At 39.1% G+C, this 14,989-nt stretch overlaps 1 protein-coding gene across 5 annotated transcripts in view; it reads left to right on the forward strand.

Moving 5' to 3' along the window:
* Positions 1-1,267: 1,267 nt before the first annotated feature.
* The window catches only part of LOC122642371 (N-acetylglucosaminyl-phosphatidylinositol biosynthetic protein gpi1), a 52,472-nt gene continuing 38,750 nt past the window's right edge, over positions 1,268-14,989 (forward strand). For 2 of the 5 annotated variants that reach the window (XM_043835814.1, XM_043835817.1), the window contains exon 1: positions 1,268-1,546. In XM_043835814.1, the coding sequence (XP_043691749.1) occupies positions 1,367-1,546 (180 nt within the window). In that variant the 5' untranslated portion in view covers positions 1,268-1,366. Of the gene's footprint in view, positions 1,547-13,670; positions 13,891-14,989 lie in introns of those variants that run through there. The other 3 variants (XM_043835813.1, XM_043835816.1, XM_043835818.1) reach the window with 2 other exon arrangements.

The following is a 14,989-nucleotide window of genomic DNA, read 5'->3' on the forward strand; positions in this document are numbered from 1 at the left end:
CTCTAATCCATCACATGGCAAGAGAATCCATCCCATACTCGCATGACGCTGCAAATTACTAGCAATAGCTATACAAAAAGGGTCTCCCTGCTTCTGAAACCTTACATCATAATATAAGTCTGAAATATAAATTAGATCTTTACCATGCTTCCAAGGCCAAGTGGATTTGGTTGGAGATGGAAGAACATCGGTTATCTTTGGATTTGAACACCATACTTCTTGACTCTTCAACCCCAAAAATGAAGCGTGATCCAAATCGGACGGAATACTATGTAAAACGGGCTCCAAGTGTGAATAAGTAGTCATATAACCTGCAGCAAAAAAGGTAAATCTTCCTCCTGTCAAAAAGATATACGGCCATCCTGCTATACTCAATCCAAATATATAGTATCCAATAAGTGCAACAATCATCAATTGTTAATCACCAATTGTTAATCAAGCTGACGGATTCCGACTGAAACAACAAAACAAAAGAAAAGAGGACTCATATTCAATGTCCAAAATACGAGAAAAGTAAGGTGAAAGCATGGAACAAAAACTCGATCAAAACCTGTCAAAATCACCGAGTTACCTCGGTTTGCCAGGTTCCTGAGACGAGTTGAAGGGGGGATTTTATAAAATTCTTGGATTCGATCGGGTTTCGATGGTTTCGACACATATACCCATCGAAACTAGGGGAAACTTGGCTTGAAACTAGGACAGATAGGTATTTATGCCAGAAACCAGGACAGACACTTAGTTATGTCTAATATCATTTAAGTAAATTCATTTACTTAAGATATTATTCATAAAAAAAACAAATACCCCCTATTTGAATCCAATAAAAATAGTTAAAAAATAAAATTCCAAAAGAAAAAAAGTCAACCCCCCATTTCAAAAACGAAAACTGGATTTTCGACAATAGGTGCAATTTTCAACTTTCAAATGCTGGGGGTTTTCTCAAATCTAAAAATTCCATAAATCTTAATATGGTAAAACAATGCTAAAAACCAAAGCTGCGATAAAATATTCATTTGTTTTGATGTCCAAAAAAATATTTTCATTCAGAGCGATTTTGACAGCATTCGCACTTACCAAATTAAATTTGACCGGTACATAACTCCTTCAATATAAATCAGATTTAAGCAATCTTGGATTTATTGGAAAGCTATCAAAACAAAGCTTTCTAATAAACCCAAGATTGCTTAAATCTCATTTATATTGAAGGAGTTATGTTCTGAACAAACCTTATTTGATACCATATCCAAGAACAATATACAATATCAAACTTGCGAAGACCACAAAGCTCCGCAAAGAAATTTTTGTTTCCAGAATTCCCCCAATTCAAGATTCGAATGTGGAAGAAGCCACCGCCAATGGTTGTGAGATGAAGATGAGAAGGCAATGTAGGATTTGGTGGCCAAAGCAGCTCTCATCTTCTAACCTAGATTCCGCCATCTTGTTCGGGTGGTTCATCCATTCTTCTCACTCTTCTCTTGACATTGTTGTAGCCGTTGCAGCTTCCCCAGATGAGATTTCAGTCTCTTTCTCTGATTCGGGTCTTCAGGTACAAAACCCACATTCAAATTTATCTGCTTATGTTATTCTTTCCATTGTTTTGATGTGTGGAATGATTTCAATTCCATGTTTCTCCAATGCTTTTTGTTATGACTTTAGTAAAGTATCAGCTTGACATCTTCATGAGTCCGAGATAGTTAACCTGCTTTAGCAAAGGGTAAAACTAATGGACGTTAATTCAACTATGGGTGCTTCTGCTCTTCACATTGGAAAAGAATCTGAAAAAATTGGATACGAATGCCCACAGTTAATGGCAAAAATAATATATGTCAAGCTATTATAATTGCTGAAATGTAGTTAGTTCAAAATATTTAATGTAATTTTATTTTTTTGGTAAAGTTTTTATGTAGAAAAAGGGCATACCCAGTGCACGAGGCTCCCGCCACTGCGGGGTTTGGGGAGGGTCATAATGTACGCAGCCTTACCCCTGCTTAGATGTAGTAGATATCATAGTTGAAGACTCAAAAGAAGGAGCATGATGTCCTTAATTGTGGTTAATTAATGTGATGAATATAATAAATTTTCTATATTTACTCGTGTTTAATGGCCCAATCCTGGTAGCTTTCAGATACTAGTTGTTAGAAGTATTTTCTTTGCTAGAAGAATTGTTAGTTATTTCCTTATTGGTCAATAGTATTTCCAGGATAATATTCCGGGTTTTGTGATTGTTTGCGATGTCATCATTTCTCCTCTGCATGCATTTGCTTCATTCATATTGTAAGAGTAGACATCGACATATCTACAAGCGTGATCCCAAGTCTTTAACACATTCGTAACTTCACTATTTTATGTTTATCCTTTTTTACTTCGAGAACTTTTTTTGTGTTTTATTTGACTTCTCAGAAAATTTTCTTTGCCCAAAATCTTATCTTATTCTGATTGATTGTTTGCCTACATATATCAATGCCTTGAACTGAAGAAGTTCATTAACACCAATCTGTATTGAAAGAAACAACTAATATTTGTAAGGATGCTAGACAGCTTTCCTAGGACCCATGAAACTTAACCTATCTTATTCAAAACGCACTCAAACTGAGATTGCAATAATCCAATACATACAACCATACTAAAATTGAGCATTTTGATAAATCTAATGTTAAGAATCTTTCAGGACATACTTTGCATCAGCAGCTGTAGTGAGTTCTGCACTGGTCTAGTACCTCACTCTGGATTCTGTGTCGTCGAGTATCTCTTTCTTGGTTCTAATCCATAACTCTTATTTGGAATGTGGAAGTACATTTCACTGTGATATAAAAACCAGAGGCATCAAGGCTTAGGTCCAATGCCTTCATAAAAAGTTCAAATCAGAGGTATACAGTATTATCTCAATTACTTGCTGTGAGTCACTCAGCTGCCTTCCTATCTATTTATGGCCATAACTTCTGTCAAATATTGTTGACAGATGTCTTTGCTGAGTAGTTGTTTCTAATAACCAAGAAAAAAAATCTATAATGTTTTCAGTTTAGTTTAGTCCAAAATTTTTCTCCAACCTAAATATTAGGGCTTTTGCAAACCTACCTATAAGGAGTTAAGGACAACATTTTTGGGCCTGATGGTGGCTCTTCTACTCCCTACTTTGGACAATTAGAAGGGGGGATAATGACTAAATCTGGAATAGAAGGCATAGATCCTTGTTTATTTTCAACAACTTAATTTATTAGAGCGAAAACAACAACTCAGCCTTATTCCAACTAAATGGGGTCGGCTACATGGAACCATGCAACGACCAAAAATTAATAATAGAAGAAAGAAAAGAACATTAACATAATAACGACACAACTCATCATTATTCTAACTAAATGGGATCAGCTACATGGATCTTTGCCCTCCAAACAGTTCTATTCAAGGTCATATTTGAAACAAGCCCTAAGCTATACATGTCTTTTCTCATCACTTCTTCCAGGGTCATTTTAGGCTTGCCCCTAGCTCTTTTAATACTTTCAATCTGAATCAAGTCACTCCATTGAACACTAGCATCCGAAGGCCTCCTTTGAACATGACCATGCCACCTCAGAAAACTCTCTCGAAGCTTTTCTTGAATTGGGGTAACTCCCAAATCAGCTCTAATATGATAATTCCTTATTTTATCCTTCCTATTTTTGCCACACATCCATCTCAACATCCTCATCTCCACAACATTTAGCTTATCTATATGGTGCTTCTTAACTGCCCATCATTCTGCACCATTCATCATAGCCAATCATATGACAGTCCTATAAAATTTTCTTTTTAGCTTTAAAGGAATACGCTGATCATATAGCGTTCCAAACACATCTCTCCACTTCATCCATCCTATTTTAATCATATGGACAACATCATCCTCTATATCACACTCTTTATGTACGATTGAGCCCAAATATTTGAAATAATCACGTTGTGGGATCTCCTTCCCAACAATATTCACCACCTCATTAACCATTCTAGTGTGGCTAAAGTTACACACTGTATACTCTGTCTTTGTTCTACTTATCTTAAGGCCTTTTGATTCCAAGTTAGATCTCCATAACTCCAACTTGGCGTTAATCCTTACCTTTGTCTCATCCACCATAACAATATCATTAGCAAAAAGCATACACGAAGGAACTTCATCTTGTATGTCTCTAGTTAAATCATCCATGATAAGCGCAATCAAATACGGGCTTATGGCTGACCCTTGTTGTAATCCAACTATAACTGGGATAAGGCAGAGTTGTTGTTGTAATTTATTAGATAGAAAAAAGCCAAACCATTGACATAGGGATACAAACATATAAATGAAAAGGTACAAAATAGAGGCACTATTACATTATTGAATGGCCCTTGTACTTAGCTGCCTGCTTGGTTATTTCCTATGTTTAGTCATTTGCAAGAGTGTTGCTGGACCTTGGTTGCCTCTGAAAGAGATCTTCAAAGTGGTTGCAAGTTGTAGCCCCCCTTCTTATCAGATCAATTCAGTGCAAAGTCTCCTTCGTTGGAGATGTAATCCATTTTAGTACATATTGATTGTTAATATATGCTGATCAAAATGGTGAGCCACACAGAACAAATGAACTCCAGCAGTTTTAACAATGAAGGTTTACCTAGATTATTGTCACTAAAAGTTCAGATCAATTTCATGTGCAATTTGCACATGAACCTGGTTTGTGAAACAAAGTTTTTATTCCATTGTTTATTTGATTGATTGAAGAAAATCTCTCAGGGTTAAGCAAAAGGATAGTAATAAGTCTACATAATGGAATGGCTAAATGAGATTTTCTTACCTGACCCCAAGGAGTTTGTTGAAGGATTTGGGATTGACCAAGTTCGGTTCGGTTCAATTCGATTCTCTCTAGTTCCCTTATTGAAGTGTGTAATATAACTAGGTACACTAGAGTGTCTAGATTCATTATGCACAAGTTAATTGTGCCGAGTAAATCTTCCATATTTGTAATAATTCTAGATTATAAAGAAAGTGGTAGCCTCTGTCATCTTAACAAGCCAAAATCTCCTCTCTCTCAGCTTGGTATCAGAGTGCAATCCCCTTAGGGTTTTTTTTTAGATTCTGCCATCCCCACTACCACAGCTGTCGCTGCCGCTACCACCTCCGAGGCTTCAACCTTTTGGTTCAGCATGGTTGACTGAACATGTGTTAATGCATGTCGCACCATGCTAACCATGCTGACCACTACCCACCACTATGCTACCTACTGCTGTCGCCCTACCATGTGCCATCGTTGTCACCCACGTGGCCATTTTACCCTCCTTTAGGGTGCCTTTTTTGTGCCGATCACATTGGCCTCCCACAGCCACTGCCTGTCGGCCCTCATCAGGCCACTGCCAGTGACCCTACCTGCTTGCGCTAGGCCTTCCAGCCCTGCCAGTGCCTCCTTGGCCCCTGCCTGCTTCTACCGGTTCTATGTTTGGCTTTCTAGCTGCTGTGGCTTCTCTTTGATGTTTCTTTGAGATGGTTCTGCCCTCTATGTGATTCTTTAGCTCTCCCAATCTTGTGGGTAGCAGCTTCTTTCCAAACTCTAGTGCATTTGTTCGATTTTTAATGGAGGGTTCTAGCACATCCGTTGGTACTGGAAGCGGCGACCTGAGTTGCCCCATTACTTCTCACTATCATCACTCCCTCCAACCTGGACCCACTAAGTTGAATGGATCAAATTACCTTGCATGGTCTTGTGCCTGCCACCTTACCATTTGTGGTAATCATTTTTGGGATATATTACTGGTGACACATCTATGCCCACTGAAACTCCAGCTATGGATAATTGGTTAGCTAATGATGCCCTGATCATGTCATTCCTGTTGAACTCCATGGAGCTCTCCATTAGTTTCAGTTTTGTCCTCCTTAATTCAGCCAAGGAGTTATGGGATGTTGTGGAGCACACTTATGGTTAAGCCAACAACAATGCCCAAATCTATAAAGTTTGTCATTAGGCTAAAAAAACTAGACAAGAGGACCTTTCTGTATTTGCCTATTACTCTGCCCTTACGACATTTTGGCAACAATTGGATTTCTATCATCCTGTTACCATGGCAAGCACCATTGATGTAACAACTTTTGCAAAGGAACGTGAAATGGAACAAGTGTATGCTTTCCTCACTGGACTTAATCCTGAGTATGATCAGATACGCATTCAGGTTCCGAACAGGAGCACATTCCCCACACTGCTTGAAGCCTATAATATGATTCAGCATGAGGATCATCGCCGTTCAGTCATGATGCCTCATACTACCCCTCCTCAGTTTACTCTTGTTACGACACCATAGACCTCTTTACCTATAGACGGTGCTGGTTCGGTCAGCAAGGTTGGTGCTCCTTGTGATCCTGTAAAATGTGACAATTGTGGCCGCTCATGTCACACTAGGGAGACTTCCTAGAATTACATGGCCGTCCCAAAGGGGAAAGGAAAGGAGGCAAATCTGGTTCTACTTGTCCTTAGGCTTACTTAACTGAGACTACAGAGGTCATTGCTGGTACTCCAACTATGTCTGCAAAACAACTTGTGACTCAGCTCCAATGTATGGTGACTTAGCTCGGTTCTGCCTCTTCTACCATGACTTCCTCTACCTCACCGGCTTCTCATTTAGCCCAGTTAGGTATTTTTCTTGTGTCCTCTCATATTGATTCTTCGTGGCTAATTGGTACTGGAGCCTCGAATCATATGCCCAGCTCCTCGAACTTGTTTGCTTCTTATAACCCTTGTTTGGGCAAGGACAAGGTCCAAGTTGCTGATGGTTCTCTTTCTGCTATTTCTGGTAAAAGGTCTATCTTATGCTCTCTCACTAGTTCTTTATCTTCTGTCTTGCAAGTTCCCAATCTTTGTGCCAACTTGCTCCATTTATCGTTTTACAACTAATCTTGATTGTTATGTTTACTTCTTTTTTTCTCACTGTGTTGTTCAGGACCTAGCAACGGGGGCAACGAGTGGATATGGTAGAATACGGGATGATCTTTATTACTTGGATCCAGGTCTTACTGCTGCTCCCTCTCCAGTTTGAGCTCATATTATTTGAGTAGATAATGCTCTCCGACAACTCCATCATTGGCATCGTCGTCTTGGTCATCCTCTCTTTTATATTTTGCGTCATTTGTTTCCTTTTTTAGTCAAACAATGTAGTTTGAACCATTTAAATTGTGATATCTATAAACTTGCTAAGCACACCCGGTCCTCGTATTTTTCTAACAATAATTAAAGTTTGATTTCTTTTTCTGTCATTCACTCTGACTTGTTTAGTCCTTCTCGTACAGTTACTGGGGTGGCTTTAGATGGTTTATCACTTTTATTGACAACTGTACCCGACTAACTTGGGTATATCTTCTTTGGTCCAAATCCGAAGCTTTCTCCTGTTTCCAATCCTTTCATAGAATGATCCAAACCCAGTTCAATGCCCAGGTTAAGGTTCTCCACAACGACAATGGAACAAAATGCATTAACGGTTCATTTCTTTAGTATCTTGATACACATGGAATCTTCTCTCAGACCTCATGTGTCCGCAGCCTTGAGCAAAATGGTATCCTAGAACGAAAGAATTACCATCTTCTGGAAGTCACTTGGTCTCTGATGTTTACCACCCAGGTTCCTAAGTACTATTGGGGTGATGTTGTGCTAACTGTTGCTTTTCTTATCAATCGAATTCCTTTCGCTGCCCTCGATTTTAAGACATCAGTCAGCCAGCTTCTTGATCCTACTATTGCTTCTCATCTTCATATCCGTATATTTGGGTGTGTCTGCTTTACTCACAAGTCACAACTCATACCCCTCTCGGTCAAAACTTGACCCATAGGCATTCAAATGTATCTTTCTTGGATATTTTACTTCCCAGAAAGGTCATAAGTGTTATCATCCCCCCCCCCCCTCGCAACCTGTTTATTATGATGGATATGACTTTTCATGAGGATGAACCTTATTACTAGTCTTCTCTTTAGGGGGAGACTCTAGAAGAAGAGAATCCTTTATCTCCTTTTGTCATTGATACTGTTCGTCTTCAAGGGGAGCATGTGGATGAAATTGATGCCGCCACTAAACAAAAGGATCTCATCACCTATTCTCGGCAAAACAAAAAGACTATCCCAAACATACCATGTTCATCTACGCCCCCTGAGCAGGTTCTACCGATCAAAGCAGTAGGTAAAGAATCTCCGGCTGATCCTGATGATCGCCCTATTGCTCTTAGAAAAGGATTAAGGGCTTGCACCAAACACCCTATTTCTAACTTTATCTTAGTCCTTGTTCCTGTCCTATCGTGCCTTTGTTTCTTCTCTGTCTTCTGTGTCTTTTCCAATTTCCATAGGGTTAGAAGGAAGCTATTATAGACCCAAAATGGAAGAATGCCATGGCAGAGGAAATGCAGGCCTTGAAGAAAAATGATACTTGGGAGCTTTTACCTTGTTCTAACAGAAAGAAGACAGTTAGATGCAAGTGGGTATTCACAATAAAGTAGAATGCAGATGGAACCACTGCTCGCTATAAGACCAGATTAGTTGCCAAGGGATTCACTCAGGCATATGGCATCGATTATCAAAAAACATTTTCCCCAGTGGAAAAAATGAACTCTAATCGAGCCTTGTTGTAAACATAGGATGAGATCTTCAGTAGTTGGTCATGAAGAATGTTTTCCTTAATGGTGATCTTGAAGAAGAAGTCTACATGGACATTCCTCTTGGCTTTGAATCATCTGCTACAGCTGGCAAACTGTGTAGTCTCCGAAAATCACTCTATGAGTTGAAACAGTCCCCTCGTGCCTGGTTTGGCAGATTTCAAAAGGCTATGCAAAAGTTCGGCTTCAAACAAAGTAATGTTGATCATACCTTGTTTATCAAACACAAAATTGGCAAGGTCACGACACTTATTGTTTATGTGGATGATATAGTGATCGATCACTGGAGATGATGAGGAAGAAATCTCTCTTCTAAAGACTTGACTGGGAACCGAGTTCGAAACTACAGACTTAGGACATCTCAAGTACTTCTTGGGAATTGAAATAGCCAAATCAAGTAAAAAGATCTTCATCTCCCAAAGAAAGTGCGTTCTAGATCTTCTTGGAGAAATTGGGATGCTTGGTCATAAACCTGTTGATTCTCCCATTGAAGTTGACCACCAACTTAGCAGCACCGGTGTTGATTCTATGGATAAAGAGCGATATCAACGTCTCGTTGGAAGACTTATATATTTGTCTCACACTAGGTCAGATATTGCCTATGCTGTGGGAGTTGTTAGTCGTTTCTTACATGATTCCAAAGTAAAGATATCCACGGGGCCCGGTTTGTCCTATTCAGATATTCACGACCAAGAGGTACTGGATTCTCTTTCGGATAGGCCCTGAAAGGAGAAGGAAGGCTGGAATGCCAACATACGTCTATTATTGAATTCACCTGACCCGCCTATACAGAGTTCTTCGATACTTAAAGTCAGCTTCTGGAAAGGGTATTCTATTCTCAAACAATGGAAGTCTGAAGTTAGAATCCTTTACTAATGTTGATTGGGTTGGATCCATTGATGACCGCCACTCCACCTTTGGCTACCGCACATTCCTTGGAGAAAACCTAGTCACCTAGAGAAGTAAAAAGCAGTCCATAGTTTCCAGATCTAGTGCCGAGGCTGAATACAGGGCTATGGCTCAAGGAGTATGTGAACTTGTTTGGCTGAAAATGCTTCTCACTGATCTAAAAATTGCTTCTCCTGAGGGACGTATAAGGCTCTACTGCGACACAAAGCTGCAATCAGTATAGCCCATAACCTGGTTCAACATGACAGGACCAAACATGTTGAAATTGATTGACATTTTATCGGGGAGAAAATCGAATATGGTCTGATATGCCTCCTTTTGGCAGATGCCTTTACTAAGGGCTTGTCCATGAAGACCTTCCATCCTATTGTTTCCATGTTGGGCATGCGTGACATCCATGCACCAACTTGAGGGGGAGTGTTGAAGGATGGATTTGGGTTTAACCCGGTTCGGTTCGGTTCTCTTTAGTTCCATTGTGGAAGTTTGTAATGTAACTAGGTACACTAAAGTGTCTTGATTCATTATACACATGTTGCACATGTTAATTGTGCTGAGTAAATCTTCCATATTTGTAATAATCCTAGATTTTAAATAAAGTGGTGGCCTCTATCATCTTGACAAGCCAAAAATCTTCTCTCTCTCTCTTAACTGAGTTGGTACAAGGGTATGCTGGTTTTGATGGGTTGAGCTCAAAGTCTATTTTTTAATGCCCTAGGTAGGCAGATAATTCTCTTTGTCATTGTAACAGGTAGAATGTGTAAATTCAGGTTCATTCCCCTGTTTATTAATCAAAAAGGCCTTTTCCCTATACTATCTGTTAAAGTCACCACGTTGGGGGTAAATGACCCATATGTACCATGGGGGTACATTTGTGTCATGTACACTTTACCCGTTCTAGTTCCTAAACTTTCTATTTCTCTTAGGTCTCTATTTTAGCTAAGTTTCTATTTCTGTGTAATTTCGTTTAGGAAGGTTTCTCTTCCATGTGATGTAATCATTCTCTTTAAATAATACAATTGAGAGGGGGAGAGATAACCAAGGAAGTCTGCGATTTCTCTTTGCAGTCTCTCCCATCGTCTCTTTCTTCTTCTTTTCCTTCTTTATCTCTGGTTTATTAATTGGTTTATTGTTACATGGTATCAGAGCAGTAAATAAACCAGAGATCGATCCTCCTTCATGTGGTTCTGAGAGTCTCTTCAGAGACAGGAATCAATATTGTCTGCAGCAATCCCTGTGCTACCTACCTGCTGCTAATGTCCTTGTTCTTCACAGTACACATATGAACTAGGGATGCTTCTTGTCTACCATTGCTGCTTATGAAGATTTCAAGCTACTGAAGTCAAAATTATGAAGATTATGTCTGCAGTTTCTAAATCTGGAAATTTTCTTCCAGAATATTGAAGTTCAAGCTTTTTTTTTTTCCTCCCAATTGATGAGGTTTATCTTTCTTGAGCTGTTTCCTACTACCTAGAGGTCCCTTCGATCCAAATATGGGGCCCAACTTGTGGCTTGATTTCCTGGAAATTGGTTTCTCCTTTTTTTTGGCGGATGCTCTGTTTTTATATCAAGTTCCAGACCTTTTTTTTGGTTTATATCTCTTGGTTCTCCAACACAATCAGGCTCATATTTGGGGGTTTATCTCCCCTACTGCAGTACCTCCTTCGGTTCTTATTTCAGGTCATTCTGACCTCCAATTCTACATTCCTAAGATTACACCCTGCCGACAGAAGCTAATACATGTGTTTGATATTTTTTGTTGTCTTTCCTGCTGTCCAAGCTTACATTCATGCCAAGGGTAAGATCAAGTACCCTACTGATGACCCTCCTATCATTGATACTAAAGATTCTACTACTGCTACTGCTCATGATGATTGGATGCGTGAGAATTCTACTATTAAAATCTGGTTATGTAACAGTATTGAACCTGCCATTGCTGCTAATGTGATGTTTCACACACTTTCTAAAGGTGTTTGGGAAGATCTTCGTGAAAGATATTCCCAAGAGAAAAATATTTCCCGCACCTATGAACTTTATGAGAAACTGTTCCACTTCTCCCGGGGTGATAAATCTCTAAATGACTACTTCAGTACATATAAAGGATACCTTGAAGAGGTCCAGGTATATCAGCCTCTCACTACTAATCTGGAGCAATTGAAGCAACAACGGGCTGAGTTTCATGTTGCCAAGTTTTTGGCTGGTCTTCACCCTGATGATCAAGCTGTCAAGAGTCAGCTTCTTACTGGAGAAAAGGTGCCCTCTCTCAACGAGGTCTTCTCTCGCTTGCATCGTTTAGTTACTATACCTTCCACGATCACTTCTTCTTCCTGCTAAGGACAGTTTTACATTCATTGCTACTTGCGGTCGAGGTTCTAGTAGAGGCCGTGGTTAGTACTGTGGTCGTGGTCGTGGTTCTACTGGTCGTGGTACAGATGGACAGCTCTTTGACAAATCCTCTCGCCAGTGTACTTATTGTGGGAAGCCTAATCATACCGTTGACACTTGTTGGGCAAAACATGGTTGACCAGAGTGGCCTATAGCCTCAGTGGAAAGGGAAATACATCTTAATTGTTGGAATAAAAACAATTGAAAAATTTATCAAAAAAAAAGAGGAAGGTTCACCAACCATCCTAGGGTTCACAAACCCCTCCTAGGGTTTTAGTCTTAGTTAGTAAGTTTGCATATTACGTATTAAATGCGTATCTAAATGTTTAATTCAAAAAAATATATTATGCCGTATATATCCGTATATTTGCTAAAAAACACGTTTTTTGAGTGTTGCCGTTTTATACCGGTATAAATACGTATTAATCGCGTATAATATGTTAAAAAAAAAAACCTAAAGGTAAAATGAGAAAACATGCAAAACCCCATCAGTTCGCAAAAAGGGTAAAAAGCTCTGGTCTTCTCTTCAGTCTTGGAACCCTAGCCGTCTGCTGCGGTGCTGCTCGATCACCTGCTTCGTCTCTGTTTCCGTTCAACGGCGGCCGGCGAGACTTCATATAAAGTTCAATACCCCCTAGCCCCTGCTCCCTTCCTATTCTCCTTCTCCCTTCAAGGTTAATTGCAGCGGGGGAGTGGCGGACAAGCTCTGTTCCTCTTCCATTCTTTGCCCCTTTCTCCTCCTCTCGCTCCTGTAAGTTATACTATCTGCTGTGAATGTAAATAGCATTATTGAATGTTAAGCCCTTTGTGAATTATGTTTTGGTCTCATGTGACGATGTCTTTCTGCCGGTTCTTATTGCTTTACTCTTCAACCCCCCTCCTTTTTCTCTTGGTTCCATTGTTGTGTTAGTCAATATTACATCTTTTGTATTCTTCAATTCGAAACCCAGATGTGAATTAATGAAAGAACCCAAGTTCTGATCATCATTTCACACTCAATAAGTTCTTCAATCTTAAAATAGCTTTCCGTTTTGGAAGTATTTGAAGCTTAAGTAATGGGAATAGGTGGTGGTGGCTTGAGTGTTTTGACTAATTTTTAATCAATTATACTCAAATCAAGCACCATTGCTTTAGAGATTTGGAAATGGCAATTGCAGATTTTAAGATTTATATAGAACAAATAACCCTGCTAAGCTATGCTACAGGACAAAGATTCTAAAAGAACCACCCACTTTAACCTAGAATAAAGGTGTACTTGCATTGGTTGGATTTACTTTTTTTTTTAAAGTACATTGAATGTTAATCAGAAGATTTAAGCTTAGCTCTCTGATTAAGGCTGTAAGTAGTGGAAGTAACACAAGTTGAGAACAGAGAATGATAGAAAATTCTGGTTCCCCAATGCTTCAATTATCTTGGAGCTACGATGATCGTTTCTGATTTTGGTTAAAGATTCTAAAACCACACACTAAAATCATTGTGTATATGCTATTGTTTTGTTTATTAGGTGGTGAATATCTGTTACATAATGAATATATGTCCGTATTTTTGCTTATGGAGTGGCCGTATTAAATACGTATTAAATGTGTATTGTATTATTGCCATATGCGTTTTATTATGCCATAGGATCGCAGGACCGCCACATCATTCTGAAGAAGAGGATGATGTACCAATCGGGCGTGGGATCTGCAAAGACGATGACTCAGGAGTAGACAATCGCTTCGAAAAGAAATTTTTGTTTCCGGAATTCCCCTAATTCAAGATTCGAATGCGGAAGAAGCCACCGCCAATTGTTGTGAGATGAAGATGAGAAGGCAATGTAGGATTTGGTGGCCAAAGCAGCTTTCATCTTCTGACCCAGATCCCGCCATCTTGTTCGGGTGGTTCGTCCATTCTTCTCGCTCTTCTCTCGACATTGTTGTAGCCGTTGCTGCTTCCCCAGATGAGATTTCAGTATCTTTCCCTCAATCGGGTCTTCAGGTACAAAACCCATATTCAAATTTATCTGCTTATGTTATTCTTTCCATTGTTTTGATGTGTGGAATGAGTTCAATTCCATGTTTCTCCAATGCTTTTTGTTATGGCTTTAGTAAAGTATCAGCTTGACATCTTCATGAGTCCGAGATAGTTAACCTGGTTTAGCAAAGGGTAAAACTTAGGGACGTTAATTCAACTATGGGTGCTTTTGCTCTTCACATTGGAAAAGAATCTGAAGAAATTGGATACGAATGCCCACACTTAATGGCGAAAATAATATATGTCAAGCTATAATAATTGCTGAAATGTAGTTAGTTCAAATATTTAATGCAATTTTATTTTGTTGGTAAAGTCTCTATGTAGAAAAAGGGCGTACCCAGTGCACGAGGCTCCCGCCACTGCGGGGTTTGGGGAGGGTCATAATGTACGCAGCCTTACGCCTGCTTAGATGTAGTAGATATCATAGTTGAAGACTCAAAAGAAGGAACATGATGTCCTTAATTGTGGTTAATTAATGTGATGAATATAATAAATTTTCTATATTTACTCGTGTTCAATGGCCCAATCCTGGTAGCTTTCAGATACTAGTTGTTAGAAGTATTTTCTTTGCTAGAAGAATTGTTAGTTATTTCCTTATTGGTCAATAGTATTTCCAGGATAATATTCCGGGTTTTGTGATTGTTTGCGATGTCATCAGTTCTCCTCTGCATGCATTTGCTTCATTCATATTGTAAGAGTAGACGTCGACATATCTACAAGCGTGATCCCAAGTCTGTGACACATTCGTAACTTCACTATTTTACGTTTATCCTTTTTTACTTCGAGAACTCTTTTTGTGTTTTATTTGACTTCTCAGAAAATTTTCTTTGCCCAAAATCTTATCTTATTCTGATTGATTGTTTGCCTACATATATCAATGCCTTGAACTGAAGAAGCTCATTAACACCAATCTGTATTGAAAGAAACAACTAATATTTGTAAGGAAGCTAGATAGCTTTCTTAGGACCCATGAAACTTAACCTATCTTATTCAAAATACACTCAAACTGAGATTGCAATAATCTAGTACATACAACCATACTAAAATTGAGCATTTTGATAAA

This window comes from Telopea speciosissima, chromosome 10, assembly GCF_018873765.1.
Source record: "Telopea speciosissima isolate NSW1024214 ecotype Mountain lineage chromosome 10, Tspe_v1, whole genome shotgun sequence".
Taxonomy (NCBI): Eukaryota; Viridiplantae; Streptophyta; class Magnoliopsida; order Proteales; family Proteaceae; genus Telopea; species Telopea speciosissima.